This window comes from Pecten maximus, chromosome 15 (assembly GCF_902652985.1).
Source record: "Pecten maximus chromosome 15, xPecMax1.1, whole genome shotgun sequence".
NCBI lineage: Eukaryota > Metazoa > Mollusca > Bivalvia > Pectinida > Pectinidae > Pecten > Pecten maximus.
In genome coordinates, this window is record NC_047029.1 from 34,491,229 (window position 1) to 34,507,347 (window position 16,119).

The 16,119-nt window shown below is 34.2% G+C and overlaps 2 protein-coding genes across 2 annotated transcripts; one reads left to right on the plus strand and one right to left on the minus strand.

Moving 5' to 3' along the window:
- Positions 1-3,246: 3,246 nt before the first annotated feature.
- On the plus strand, positions 3,247-8,483 carry LOC117344067 (kielin/chordin-like protein). Its single transcript, XM_033906716.1, has 3 exons — positions 3,247-3,555; positions 6,024-6,323; positions 8,075-8,483. The coding sequence occupies exons 1-3, from the start codon at positions 3,285-3,287 to the stop codon at positions 8,263-8,265; spliced, it is 762 nt and encodes a 253-aa protein (XP_033762607.1). The 5' UTR covers positions 3,247-3,284; the 3' UTR covers positions 8,266-8,483.
- A 377-nt stretch (positions 8,484-8,860) lies between these two features.
- LOC117343125 (aldo-keto reductase family 1 member C13-like) lies at positions 8,861-15,931 on the minus strand. Its single transcript, XM_033905437.1, has 8 exons — positions 13,635-15,931; positions 12,929-13,045; positions 12,558-12,644; positions 12,115-12,231; positions 11,140-11,227; positions 10,540-10,623; positions 9,371-9,453; positions 8,861-9,075 (listed from the first exon to the last, which is right to left on the minus strand). The coding sequence occupies exons 1-5, from the start codon at positions 13,980-13,982 to the stop codon at positions 11,216-11,218; spliced, it is 681 nt and encodes a 226-aa protein (XP_033761328.1). The 5' UTR covers positions 13,983-15,931; the 3' UTR covers positions 8,861-9,075; positions 9,371-9,453; positions 10,540-10,623; positions 11,140-11,215.
- Positions 15,932-16,119: the final 188 nt, after the last annotated feature.

Consider the following 16,119-nt stretch of genomic DNA (forward strand, 5'->3'; position numbering starts at 1 on the left):
GGGAGTAATAATGATAATACAACATTCTGTCTAAAGTGTACGTTGTATTGTTAATGTAAGGAAGAGGCATTAAAAGAGGTGTTGGAAAAGTAAATTGGAAGCAGAAAAAAGGTTTGATTCAAGAGGTAGATATAGCTTCCTATGTTACAAAACATATAATATATATCGGCTTTGTGAAGGACTATCAAAAATTACATAAAAAAAGAGGAGGAAACTAAATAAAGATTTATCTCAATGATAAAGTATATATGAATAAATTAAAAAAATGATATCTAATACTGTAAACACAAATTAGAAATGATAATACTGTTATCGCATCTTAATTAGTTTGTCCGAAACACATGTAAATGTAATACAGGACGTTGGTATTGACAGGGGACCACGGGAGATTGTCCTCATGCATCACGGATCAAGTCTACGGGCAGGTAATATATACAAAATGGGTCACATATTAGCACGTTAAAGCTTTAGAACCGGATAGGAGATTTACATATTAAGACATTACAAGTATATGGCATGATTGTAAAGGGAAAGACATGTTTTACAAAATAGGAAAACATATTAAGATAAGAAATAAAACGTTTTACCACGTACACACTTCTATGCATGATATTGAAATACATTAGAAAAATATTTATGCATATCTAATCATAAAGAGAGCAAATGTGAAAAGAAAACAAATATCAGTCTAGCCCTTTAAAATGTGTATGGGGAAAAGGGGGGTGGGGGGTGGGGGGGGGGGGGGGGGGGTAATAAAATGATAATAAGGCATCAAAGTAGTTTATAGTTTATAACTTCATAACTTTGTACAAACTTTCTCAGGTGTGCATTGTATTGTTAATGTTAGAGTAAGAAAGAGGTATTAAAAGAGGTGTTGGAAAACTAAACTGGAAGGAGAAATAAGGTTTGATACAACAGGTTGATATAGCTTCCTATATACTACATTGAATATAAAATATATATAATATATATCGGCTTTGTAAAGGACTATTACAGATTACGTAAACAAGAGGAGGAAACTAAATACAGATTTATCTCTTTGATAATTAAGTATATATGAATAAATTAAAAATGATATTTAATACTGTAATCACAAATTGAAAATGATAATACTGTAATTACATCTGAATTAGTTTGCCACATTTCCCCCATTTATTTTCAAACACATGTAAAATATGTAATATGAGGCATGAATATTGGCAGGGGATCCCGGGATATTGTCCGCATACACCACGGATCATGTTCATGAGCAGGCGATACAAATAGTGGGTCACAAGTTAGCACGTTAAAACTATAAAACCACTCAGAAGATTTACATGTTAAACAGGAACTATACAAATCAACGATATACATACAAGTGTATTACATTATTGTAAAGGGAAAGATATTTTTTACATAACAGGAAACATATTAAGATATGAAATAAAACATTTTACCACGTACATACTTATATGCATGATATTGAAATATATTGAAAGTAATTTATAAATTTCCACAGACTGTCTAAAGTGTATACTGTACTGTTAAAGTAAGAAAGAGGAATCAAAAGAGGTGCTGAGAAAGTAAAACACCTTAACGATAGTCATGTCTTGTCAGTAGATTGAATGAAATTTTCAGCACAACAGAACACTACCGAAGACAATACGTTACATGTTTACATGATAAATGACAAAATTTTTTCCGAGTTTGCTCCGACTCTGACACCTGAATCGGACATTTTGACTGATAGAATATCAGACCAGAGGAAATTCGGTCTTAAATTTGACAGTGGACGTGGTGTAAACTAGAAAGATGATTAGCTCAATCTCTCACCGATAGAAGTGATTATCTCTCTCACCGACAGAAGTGACTGTCTCCCTTACCAACAGAAATGATTATCTCCCTTACCGACAGAAGTGATTGTCTCCCTTCCCAACATAAGGATCATCTCCCTTGCCGACAAAAGTGATTGTCTCCCTTCCGACAGAAGTGATTGTCTCCCTTACCAACAGAAATTATTATCTCCCTTACCGACAGAAGTGATTGTCTCCCTTCCCAACATAAGTGATAATCACCCTTACCGACAAAAGTGATAATCTCCTTTACCGACAGAAGTGATACATGCGTTTGATCACTGTTTCAGTAATTGTTCAAGAGTTATATCCGGAAAAGACTGTATTGAACTATTCGGACTGAACTTTGACACTACATATTCGTAAACTAATGGTCGCAGTGACCCGATTATAGTATTAATATCCGTATTTTCTATTTTCTGTATCAAATTTTCCCTTTTGGAAACATATTTCATGCAATTATGACGGTAATGTCTTTTTATACCTTAATGTTCCAATTAAGATTTTTGCAATATCCCTTTAATTAAATCCATATATTTATTTGATCAATTTAAGCCTATAATTCCTTTAATATCGGCAAGTAATTATAATACGCCAGTCATCCCCCTCCTCAAAACAAAAATGGCTGAAATGATTATAACGTTTAAAAAGCTTGCAAGCAGCCGAGGAGGTTTGAAACATTTTCAAATTACAACAAAAATCTTCAATTGTCAAACGTTTCTTCTGCGAAATTATATGAAGAGAACTTGCTACTGCGTACATCCAGGATCTTGTATACATTTTCTGGGTACGTCGAGAACTTGTATCGGTGTGACAAGTCGAGGTCATACCAGTATTGTTACTGATAAAGATTAGAACTATTCTATCGTCCGGAACTCAAATTATGCCATAGCAATTACAAGGATACAAGCATTATCTCCCTTTTGTATTTTAGCAAAATAGATATATAATGAAAAGTTTAAGATATGTTATAGGGTGCCGGAGTTACTTCCCTTTGATATTAATAGAAGCCATATCAATAAAACTTGGTGTTACTAGTGGGACCAGATATGATTTCAAATTGATTTTAGCATCGTCAAAGATGATATCTACAGACTCTACCCTGTATCACTATTATTTTTTCCACAATTAATGACAAATCATATCAACATTGTGGACAATGGAGGTATTGACAACAGACCTACATTACTACATGGCATTACTTTGTACGATACGTCTTTAAAGAACACGAGATCCCTTCCTGTTACATAAACTATATCCTTATTAAAATCATTGTAAATACTATATATATACTATGGTGGTTTATGAAGATTTTAATGATTTTATAGAAAGATTTAAAAAAAAAAAAAAAAAAAAAAACCGGGAAATGACATATGTGAAGTAACACCTGCCTGTGGACATTTACCATTCATACGTACATGACAGATAAGCTTGTTTGGGACAGCACTAGGTATGGCGGTCGTCAAACTGTTCTTAGAAGTGACAGTTTTAAGCGCTATTTCGGCGTATGTTCTGGACAATCGCATTGTCTACCCTACACCACCGGGTTGTTCCTGGGAAGGAAAAGAATACAATCATGGAGACGGAATTAACCGCGATAACTGTTCTATGTGTGAATGCCATATGGGACAAATTGTATGTATGTATCCTAACTGCCCTGTATTCCATCATAACTGTGTTGACGTTGTCACTATCAAATGTGGATGTCATCATTGTCCAAATGGTAATGCTGCAAGTTTTATTAACATTTGAAATTATGCCAGATTAAACCTAGATTTGTAAGCGTTTACTCTTCCGGAACAACTGATCCCTTTTTCATGCTCAAGCATAAATCTTTACTCAACCCAACTTCTGTTAACTGGCTTAAATAATAAAACGTCAGTTCAAAAGAAAGAAAAGAAAACCTAAACATGGAAAATAATATCTCACCAAGTCTTCCGAAATTCTTTCAAATCATTGAAAACTATTACAATGTACAAGATAATTCTGGTATCAGATTATCACCAATAAGTGATTAAGTCTTAACACAAAGTGAATATTGGAGCACGAGAACGATTTAAGGAATACGGGCACTGGTCTTATTCTTGTAAATTTCTCTATAGTTTTCTTTTGTTATATCTATTTTTTATTTGGAATTATGGTTTCGTTATCATGCCGCCATTCTTTGTTGTTTTGTATACAAGTAATGCCGACATGTCTAGACAACGTCCTTAAATGACCATCGCTGTTATTATTACGACGTTAAATACGATATTTTACATCACTGATATTGACTTAACATATCTTGCAACAATATACCGCATATACACGTACCTTTATCTCATTTTTCTTGTGACATAACTTTTTACATTTTGTCAAAAACATAGCTTCTATGTCCACGATTTTATAATAAAGCACACCAATCCTATTAACAAATTCGCATCTGACGGAGATTTTAAACAAGACTTCTTCAGCACAATTGTTTGCTTGATGCTTAGCTGTGGTGTCCTTGGTCCTAATGTATTTGTTCATTTCATAGGGAAAGATCTCAATTCTAATATTGAAATTCGCTCTGACGAAAGAGAAATGTTGATATCTCGGCTACCTTCCAGATCAAAGGGAATTATCAATAATCTTTTAGAGATATTACATATGCTATTAATGTAGAGGTTGCTCTTTACTCTGCGCTTCTTTTCTCTGGATGATGCAGATTCTTTCACATTGTTCGTCCTTTATTGCAATAGCTGTTTTTCAAAACAACTATTTCATTGATATCATCGATGCACTCGTTAGAATAGTAACAGTCTGTCTCAATGGAATTCGATGACCAATATATGTTAGAACACCAACATTGGATATAGGGTTGGCTGAAAAATGAAAGTGCTTTAATGTTCATAACACCTAAGCGCAGCATGTGAAAGATGAGCCAAATCTCACCAGAAAGGCCAAGTCACTATCTGTCAAAGTTGATAATTGTGACTTTCCAAACTTAGACATGGAATACCTTCGGACAATCTCCTGTGGCACGTACCAAATATCATTGGCAGATGGCTACATCAGTGAGAACCTCAGTGATGATGGTGACTACAAAAGTTGAATCTATCGGCACTTCCGGGACATTGCACGATGTCAGATCCACCCGAGGCATATGAGCAGTGTAAAGTACAATGTTTGGATCCAGCATGACAGCTCCGACACCATTAATCCCATAAAGGATTTTAATTGCTTACTATTTTTGGGCAATTCATTATATTTTTTTGGAGATACTTTTAGCACATAGTTACGAATTGACTCCAATAGGAAGTTGTTTTAACCGTAGAAAATTTCGCTGAATGTAAAAAGAGCATGTTCTTACCCAAAATCCATCTATTTTTTATCTCCGACTTCTAATGTATTCAAAATTGTAACGTCATGCTTTGCATATATGATATATAATATGATATTGTCAGCATGTTCATGTTTAGTTTTTCTCAAAATATGAAGAATTGATATTGTAGCATTTCACCGAAATTGTAATTTTTGGCAAAAAAGGGCGCGAGTATGTACATGTTTGAAATAAAGTGTCTATTTTTTAGCGCAGGACTACGGAGGCTACCAATAGTACATACGAGTTATTGTATTTGCTTCTTATGCCATTTTTAAACCCCATCGTTGTTGTGAAATAACAGTGCGCACAAAAACGGGAATTTTAGTGATTTTTTGCTTAAAATTTCTACGTCTCCTTAATCTGTAGGTGGGTTACATTGGAGTTTGTTGTGGAATATCATTGGGGGAGGGAAATCATACTTTAATGTAAATTAGCCTTGTCCGACCGCTGGGTTCAAAAACTTTGCTGAAATTTTGCTTAAAAACCCTACACCTGCTTAATTCTTGATAGTGGATTACGTCCAACATCATTAGGGGCTACAATAATATGTATATAAATGAGGCTGGATTGAACACTAGGGTCAGTTGGGTGCGTCTCCATCAGAGGAACTTGCTTTCTATATATAATGGTTCAATTGTCAGAAGACCATTAAGGGTCATGGCCGTCTTGTTCTTTGTATGCGAGGGAAACAAAATTCATTAACACATACATGTAGTTCTGCCTTGGTCGAGACGCGATGGTACATTATTGTTTGACCAGGAACATATCCTGCATATTCTACAATCACGATATCTATCTACCATTATCCTAAAGGTAAAATATGTTTAATGTTTTCGACCCGACAGGATACAACTGCAAATTCGGCAATTTGACGCTCCAGTATGGTACGGACTACAGACCGGATGAGACAACAATATGCAGTTGCGTGGAAGGAGAATACAATGCAGTATGTAGGCCGTTTGGTTGTGAATACCAGGGGAAGATGTATTCAGAAGAGATCTTCCATCCATCACCGTGTGTGACCTGTCGATGTTATCCACATACCAATGTTCAAAATTGCTCCCTAAACGCATGCATCAACAAACCTCTCGTATGTGTGGACGCTACAGTCGAGGCAGGAACCTGTTGTCACGTCTGTCCCAATGGTGAGTCTTGTTTTATATAATTGTGAGTTTCATTTCACTTTATAAAGTTTTGTCCTTTTTATCAAATACACACATGCAATAGGTATTGGTAAGAAAGCTAATTCTTATATATATATATATATATATATTAAAACCCAGGTTAAATATTTTAGATTCTACCAGGTCGGTATAAGCCATATTGACCGAATCCAAGGCTTTTTATATTAGATATGAAACTTGTTCGTGTTTATAAAAATAGAAAGATCAGGTTAATATTTCAAAAACTTAACCTCCACGTGACCATTTAAGGAAACATATATATTACAGTACAGTATATATATGTGATTATCAAAAGGTAAAATTGTAAATCAATGTCATGACGGTTTTAGAAATGTCCAGCTTTCAGAAACGACTCTAAAGGAAAAAAATGAATGAATTTAAAATACTTTACTTTCACTGTCAGGATCGTAATTAATTAGATATTGACGGTGTTTCCCGCCAATTTATTACCATTGTACAGTTAATATTTACCTACGGATTTTCAGTGTACAAAAAGCTCATTTTACAGAAATTGATCCTTAAGCGAGAGATTTTGTACATGTCTTTATATTGATGTTGTAAATATGAAGTTGTTTTATCTGGTGAGACGCTAATAAAGTACAGTGTATTTGAATTGTTACAAAAGTCGGATTTCTCGCTTAATATTAATATTTACAAGTATTCGTTTCATATCAGCATAGGTACTCACCTCGTCTTCCAATACACACAATAAATCATGTATTGACAGACGAGGTATGTGGTGAATGCTATGTTGTGAGCCTCGCATTGAAGGAGGTACTCGAGGATGTTCTTTTTAAGTCCTACTATTCTCTGACTATTTAGGACCGTGAACACAAGGACTGGTCTCGTTTGGTTTGTTTATATTGACGAGGCATAGTAAAAAAGACACGCGGCTTTTGCAAAATTTACAAAATCGGTTAGGGTGAAAGAGTCTGCCATTGCGATGGATGCCATTCACAATTGTGGCTTTAAATTGATTGAACATCCGCCTTATTCACCTGATCTCGCTCCATCAGACTTTCATCTGTTTCCAAACCTGTAAACAGATATTTCAGGTACCATAACCCTAACCCTATTCTTAACATTCTGTGGATGACTTTCTGAACAGCCCAGAAAAGGAGTTCTATAAAAGTCGCGTTGGGGGCCTTAAACACCACTGGCAAAAGTGTATATATACTGAAGGGGGTTATATTGAAAAATGTTACAATATGTCAGGCAAAATTCAAGTTCTTCAATAAGAGGCTCACAACTTATTAGATGAGGTAAGTATTCTTGGAGTATATCGTGTGTATTGACTGACTAGGCGAGTACCGGAGTTTATATCAATTAAAGCGATATATGTTGAGGCGAGTACCGGAGTTTATATCAATTAAAACGATATATGTTTTTGTGAGGAGATATATCCTATGACTTTAAATATCTGCTATACAATTTTTAATGATATTAAATAAAAAAGACGGCGAGTTGGTGAACATGTCAGTGTTAAAAAAGATTGTTCCTTATGGAACTTTAAAGATGCATGACTATGACGTCGCCTGTTACGTATTTTTACTATATCTTTAGTGTATATATAAAGTATTTATAACTGAAGCTGTATTTGTTATTTTATAAAAGATAACTGCGTTAAGATGGTTGATTTGGTAAAATAATTTTGGCATCATCTTCAATACCATCAACACATATCTGAATGAGAAAATTGTTTATTTCGGCAGGCCCAAACTGCTTTGCGGGAAACAGGAAAATTCCTGCAGGTATTGACTATAACGATGGTGGTCAAATCTGTCGATGCCCAGAACCTAACCATGAGATGCACTTCGGAAGTAGTGGCCCCCAGGCCATTTGTAACCTTGTTGGTCCCATGGCTCCACCATCCTCTACTACACACCCCCTACAGGTGTTATAACAAACCTGCCAGTGTCAATCTGGCAATTATTTTCGTACAGTGGCTGATTTGAGCAATTTCAATATTTTGCATTTTTGGAAGAAAACTCAGATTTACAAATACATTGTATTTATTTGAAGAAAGATGAGTATAATTTGTATTCTGCATTGTTTTGTTTTTGCCCTGTAGATAACAAAACTAGCCCTATATGAAAACGAGGTCATATATACTTTAGGAGCAAACAATACCATTTTGTCGATTTTTAGGTGATTAACCATAAAGTGGAGGTTCAGCGATCAATCAAACACTTTATGTCAGGTAAATAGAAAACATTATATGACTGTTATTTGCTCTTTCTAGAATAGCCGATTCTAAATACTTTGACTTGGCTTAAGTTTGCTCTTTGGAACTACGGTCTTTTGTGTTGTGTATGTCCGATACCATTACAATTTATTTTATGTATTTGTCAGAGGCCTATAGGTCTAAGAATAATATGTTATTGCAAAATAATGTTGAAATGTACTTTTTTGCATATTATTATGACGTGGACTTAACTGTTTGGCATCAAAACTCACTTTGAATCAATGTTTTCTAAAAGCTTATAAGTAAATTCACATCCTACCAATTTAGCTTGCACATTGAGAGTGATATCATGGAAAGGTAATATAGAACAAAATTGTGATTTTGGTTTTTATTAATGAACGTAACATGCGTCGTTGCTCGGATAAACACAGTATGACATAACTGTATATATACTAATGAGGCTGAGAATGTCCCTATTCAGACACCTATACGGGACTGTTGAATGGGTAATCGGGAGCATGGAGCATTCTAAAAGATAGAAAAAATAAAAGAATTATTGTTAAACAATTGGAATTACATTGTACTTAAATTTAAATTAGACTTGTACTTTACTCTGACTAGATCAGTAATAACATATAATACAGGCCATATATAATATATAATAAAGGAATATCATCGCCCATTGTTTTCGTATCTTTGGTTTGGTTTGGTTTGTTTTTATTTAACCTCCTATTAACAGCCAGGGTCATTTAAGGACGTGCCAGGTTTTGTAGTTGGAGGAAAGCCGGGGTTCCCGGAGAAAAAGTAACCATACAATGCTTACATGTGAAATTTGAACATTCGAGTGTCTTTATCAATGTCTGCAATGGCGGCCATATCTTCCGGTGAAATGTTGAAATCAAATACCTGAAATATAACATAAGGGCTAGATAAAAGTTTGTTTCCTGAAATATAATGTTATATAGGTATATATAAATAAAGTTTTTTTACTGAAATATTATACTTTATTACATTTTTACACATGAAATATATTATATATATAATCATTCTATAGTTTTCACTTTGATATTTTTCACTAGTGACAAATTAAAAGAAGGATAAGAAAGCATGACCGCGTCCGGGTCTCCAAGTTCCAGGTCAAGCTATAGTATAACAAAGCAAAAATACAATAGAAATACAATGCAAAATAATGTATAAAGAATTAATCTCTTCTAACATACAATATACAATTTTATCAAATCAAAACTTTTTCCAGTCGTTCTTAGCTTATCTAATTCCAAGCACATAGTTCATTAATGTTTTGAGAATTTAGAAGCAGTATAGCCTAATAAACGTGAGCGTTTTTCCAATAATATTTTTTATATATTCAACTCTAAGATTTCGAAATTTGATACAAGTAAGTAAAAAAAATCCATCTTCCACATCAAGGGAGTTACATTGTTTAAAATTCTCGCTTCTCTCGGAATGTTTCTGTATCTTACTGTCTCGATTTCCAGTGAGCCGAAATACGTAATTGAGTGAGACATATACTATACTTGACAGATATGTATTTATCAAATATTAGATATTTATATAAAAATCATTTAGGTAAAATAAAATAAACATGTATAAAGAGGATATCAGTGTCTTCAGTAATACCAAATATGTTTTCCTTGTGTAGATAATAGTTTAACCCGTGCTACTCACTCGTGAAAAAATATCCAAATATTGTCCACATTCATGAGTATTTTGGTATTACTGAAGACACTGTTAGTTATCCTCTAGATATAGGTTTATTAAGATAAATGTTTGTTTACTGAACTATAATACTATACAGATTAATATATATATCAACATTTATTTACTCTCGAATAGACTCTTTCCGCGAAGGAAGACTTCCCATTCTTTTCTAAATTTTCCTTTTCTTAATGTCTGTCTTTTATTTCTGTGCTTTGTTTTATTGTTATCGTCGACAACATGACGACGTTAAAAAAATACCGTCAGGTTACTCACGTCTCCGTTTTCCTGTATCCTACTCGGCGTTATGCTCTTGGGGATGACTATCAAGTTTCTTTGGAGCAAATTCCTTATCAAAATCTGAAATATAGTAATGTAGAGAATAAGGTTAATTAAGATTTGATACTAGTCTTCAAATATCCCGTATCTGATCCGTAATCACAGAGAATATGTTACGTATTTTTAAAAAATGGATTAATGAATGTCTCGAAAAACACCCAATCTCATATGTAAAATTATGCTATCTGCATAGATAATTGAGATTGAAATACGCTTCCCTTCGGCGAATGGCGCTAAATTTGAAATCCGGTCCGTGTTTGGTCAACGTCAAAATATTGCATCATATATTCATCATATTTATTTATTCTTTATTAATTGAATTGTGAGGACTGATCTAGATAATAGATATGTCTGTCGATGTATAAATTGAAAACCAGAGTGAACCATTTATTCTAAAATTCGAGGTGAACTATTATACTAAAAACCGAAGTGACCTATTTTTACTAACCGCAGAGTATACTTTGGTTTTAGGTCTGTGCATCGATAAACCAATTTATCATCTCGCTCAACAGTGAATAAACGTATTCATATATTTACCTGAGCCGGACTCTTCTGATACTGTGTTGCTAGTTTGACTATGACGGGATCCTCTAACAATATGGGTGGCGGGGACTCACCTGGTACCCTAATAACAAGGATGCTAGCGTTACTCTAGTAACCCAGACGTTACAAATGTGTTAGCGAATTTTATTTGTCATCGACGACACCTCGTGTAATTCTACGTCAAATCATTGGCATCAAGTATTCACTTGTATTTTAAAAATGTAAGAAAATAATTACAGGTGTACAAGTATCAAAGTTTTTAAAATGGTCTTTAGAAGCACTTCTAAGTTTATTAATAAAGTTATTTAATTTTGATTTACAACAACTTATAACGTATACGCAGAGAAGGCCTAACTGTTGTGATTTATATCAGTGATTCTAATTATTATTCAGAAATACAAAACATTTTACAATAATAGTTTGGAAATGGTAATGGATTTCTGTGAAACATGAACATTACTTGCTACTTCTTGTTTAGTGACAGAATGCCGAAAAAATGTAAATAAAATTATACAAAAAAATTATATAATGCATGATGGATATAAACTGCTATAGATAAACGCCGTCATTTTGTCCAACGAAATTTAGACTGAAAATGGTAAAAGGCGCATGGTAGTCTGGGGTATTATGGTAATTAGCAAGCTCACGTAACAAATGCTGCACTGCCAGGTGATCCAATGGGAGCATACGCCATTATGATTATATTATCCTTCTGTAAAACTGTGTCCAAATTTCTCTGCTGAAAATAGGCGTGACACTCAACCTGTATAAAACAGTATCAAAATATCCGGTCTTTACAAAAGGAAATATGAATATTTGTTTTCCTGGATAAAACAAGCATTTCAGGCCGAGGTTACATATAGTAACTACTATAAAACTATGAGTTCACGACGTATTTGAATTCAGAATTTAAGCCTTGGTTTGTACCAACACTTAACGTATATAGCGCACGCGTAAATACTGCAATACCTGATTCACTACTGGTTTTACACGTGCGATGTTCATGATGCGTTCCACTTGTGCAGCATTAAAGTTTGATACACCAATGCTCCTCGCTTTCCCTTTGTCAAAGAGTTTTTCCATCTCCTATCAACATATGAAAAATATACAGTGTATTCATATGGATCTCAAAGTGTAGTTGATACTTGTTTATGCATTAACAGACGCTATTTAATACACACAATGTATTTGATATACACTATTTAATACACACAATGTATTTGATATACACTATTTAATACACACAATGTATTTGATATACACTATTTAATACACACAATGTATTTGATATACACTATTTAACACACACAATGTATTTGATATACACTATTTAACACACACAATGTATTTGATATACACTATTTAACACACACAATGTATTTGATATACACAAAAGAACACGTGTCACTCACCTTCCAGACACCTTCAAAGTCAACTACGCCATTATTGTCAAACTGACCGTCTATCATAGGAAGAATATTACTAGGGTCGTTTTGTTTCTAAAAAAAAGAAATATAAATACTACGCATGCGCTTTTTTCAAGCATTTTGACTAATACCATCCTTAAAACGTAAAAGGCATTCTCTAGTATATAAATACATATACATACGTTCACATCAGAATGCTATTTGTGATGTAGGATTCAACGCTTATGAAGCTTATGTGCAATGGATACTGTCTCTTTGGATCTCTTATCTAGAACAAATTAGACAAATTCACGATTCTGTCGACCTCTGAATCTTATGTGGGGCCCCACTAGAGTTATAGCATATAACGTGTGTACCTTTAGCACCACAGGGAAGTGTATCAGGAAAAGATCAACGTAGGAGAGGTGAAGTTTTCTAAGACTTTCTGAAATGGAGTATTGGACGTCTGTCGGTCGAGTAAGGACGCTTCCTAGCTGTAAACAAAAACACGCCGGTAAACAATACTGGCTATTGCATTTCTCAAAAATTACCAAATGTTTCTTTCCTCAAATACATTGTTATTGTCTTTGGTGCTCCTTTTATGTGTCTGTTAGATTGTGACTGATCGAAAAACAATTAAAGTTTATTTCTCAGAAAATAATAATAGATCGTTCTCGAATTTCATATGCAGGTTCCCCTTGGTCCTTAGTTGTGTATGTTAAATGTTCAGGCTGATCGGAAATCATCATGATTTTGAGATATCCAGTTTGAAATCACCATTTCTGTAGCAAAAAAAAAACCAAAAAAAACAAAAAAACAAAAAAACAAAATATATAAAAAACAAAAACAAAAAACAAAAACAAAAAAAACAACAAAAAAAGTCATTTGTAGTTTCTTTTTTGTCACCAGTTGTACATGTTCAATTTCAAGGCTGGAGAAGTCCTGTCCTTCTGATTGTTACGTGATTCGTATGCGTTCGTAGGAATTATTCTCATTAATGAAAACAGTAAATAACTGTTCACAAGAGCAGATGCCAAAATCCACCTTCTGACCTTTCTACATAGAGTGGTCTCAATGACTTACCTTTGTCGATATAAACAGGTCCTCCCTTTTGATTTTGTTTGCCTTAAGATAATCGTTGAGGACTTCGCCTATTGCGTCCTCGTTTTGATAGTTGAACGCAGTGTCAAAGAGGCGATAACCAGCATCCAAAGCGATCCGGACGGCCGTCTTCACCTCCTCGGAGTTACTCTTGAGCAAGTAAATATATTCAAACAAGATACAGGTAGATTTTATTATATGATGTCGAGTATTAAAAATATAATGGCGCCTAACCAGATGGGTATAGAATGAAACAGTAGGGTGTCTAAGGCATTGTTTATAGGGAAACGTCAGGCCAGCTAATTTGACAATCGGCAATTGCGATACCATTCTAATATTACAAAAGGTTATTTTTCTGATTCTGACATTTATTTGTTAAAACTTATATTCAAATTAATACAGATGTCGCATGGTCAAAACAGTACTTTTTATACAGCTATTATTTTAACGATTTGTATTCTGAGTTTTTCAATATTCATATGTCTTCGGCTCTCCAATTTGTATCCTGACTGTGTGATAAGTGACAACCTCACCGGTAATTTTGTAGCTACAGATTGATGGATACTGCCTCTCACTGACGGTACAGTCAATATTATTCAAAAGCTATAATTCAAGGTAAATACCTAAACTCAATGAAACCTGCTTGAAAAACACAAAGGCTGAAGTCTAAATGTCGTGTGGCGATAGGTGGCGTCTCTCCCTATTATGTTACCTGTGATTGTACCTGTAGTTTGGCCCAGGTGTATGGGTTCTCTATACAATACCGCGTCAATAAACATTTTTATGACTCCTGTTTTGGACGTTAGAGGTCTCCGTCTCTGCACTCTTCTCTTGGTCTACTTTAAAATGAGAAATGTCTAATACCAACATTTTAAGCCCCTATCATCATTGACGAGTCTAAAGGGACAAAACAACTGTATGGTGCAGTTTACGAATTTATTTTTGGCTCTAATATATCTATCATTTTCTAAATGTGTAACTTAGTGCTCTGATATGTTGTCCTTTGTTCAATCCCAGATATATACAGATCATTTCAATACAGGACAGTTTAATAGTATGTACTGAGCTCATATCAATATGGTAGTTACATTTTGTATCTTAGTGATCTGAAAACAGACTGTTTACTGCATCCACACCAATTCCCACCTACCGGCTATGTTTGTCTGTATAGTCATGTGTCTACAACCCGTCAATGTACTTTCCAACCTGATACCTGTTATAAAATAAATTGAATTATGCCAATTTCGCTTACCGGTATTTTAGGGACATATAATTTTCATAAGAAATCCACCTACCTGCCATGTTCCCAGCCCGAACATCGGCATTTGGATGCCATTACTCAACGTAATGCCTAGTGTAGATATCGACATGGTGTGCCACGTGTAACTAAACGTGATGGCTTATGTCTGTAATTCTATACACAAAGTCAAGTTTGTAAAGGCCGTTTACACCCAAATGAAGGGTATATGACATAATAGTAAAACGCTTTTTTATTTAAACAGCTTTTTTTACAGTCTACAGTCATGTCGTCTTCACATTCCTATGAAATGATATGCCTGAAACTATGTAGTGTGTATCAAGCATTCGATATGTTTTATCCAGGGACTAATGTTATTAGAAACTTACTACAGTTTTTACCATAATTGAGTTTTACATATTTTCGAGATTAAAGAAAGGGTCTTATTGCGGCCATTATGCGACTATAAAGTGATAGAAATTATGTTTACCTGAAAATAGAATAAGTGATTTTTAAAAATAAGAGTACAATAAGTTTGAAAATAAATGGTCCATAGAAAATAATTTTTTTTCTCAAACTAAAAATACACAACTTATTTGTATCCGTATATATAGTATGCATTCAGCAAACGTGTGAAAATGAGTGTGAAAGCTGTATTAAATGTAGCTACCAATAAGGGGGGAAATCCTTTATTTTCTTATTACTCTATTCATTACTTGCCATATATATTTGTACATGCCATGAATTCAATAATTAATAAAAGCTACTTTCAATGGCCTTTTTATATTATATGCAGCTCCAGATAAAGCTATTAATCAAAGGGAGATAAATCTAAAAAAAAAAAGAATACTCGGGTAGCTTGCATTTCTGCTGTTTCTTAAAAACCATTATTCTGTATTATACAATCATGCAACGTCGCCAGTTTATGCAAGTGCTGGTCACTATACATATTTCTACCACAATACCCTGTGTTATTCAACTCTCAGACCATCAGTTAATCATTACAGCTGTTGATTAACAATCTGTTTATACCACACGTGGTATAAACTCTGTACGCATTTTGATTGGCTAAAACGGTGAACTTTGACCCAAGCTGTAATTGTTATTGACGTCATCAATAATCTAATGACGTCACATCACCAGGTCCCGGACGTCACCGGTACACTTTATTTGCATACGCGAAATTATACTTGGCCACGTTTCCCTTTGATTCAAGCTCTACTATATATG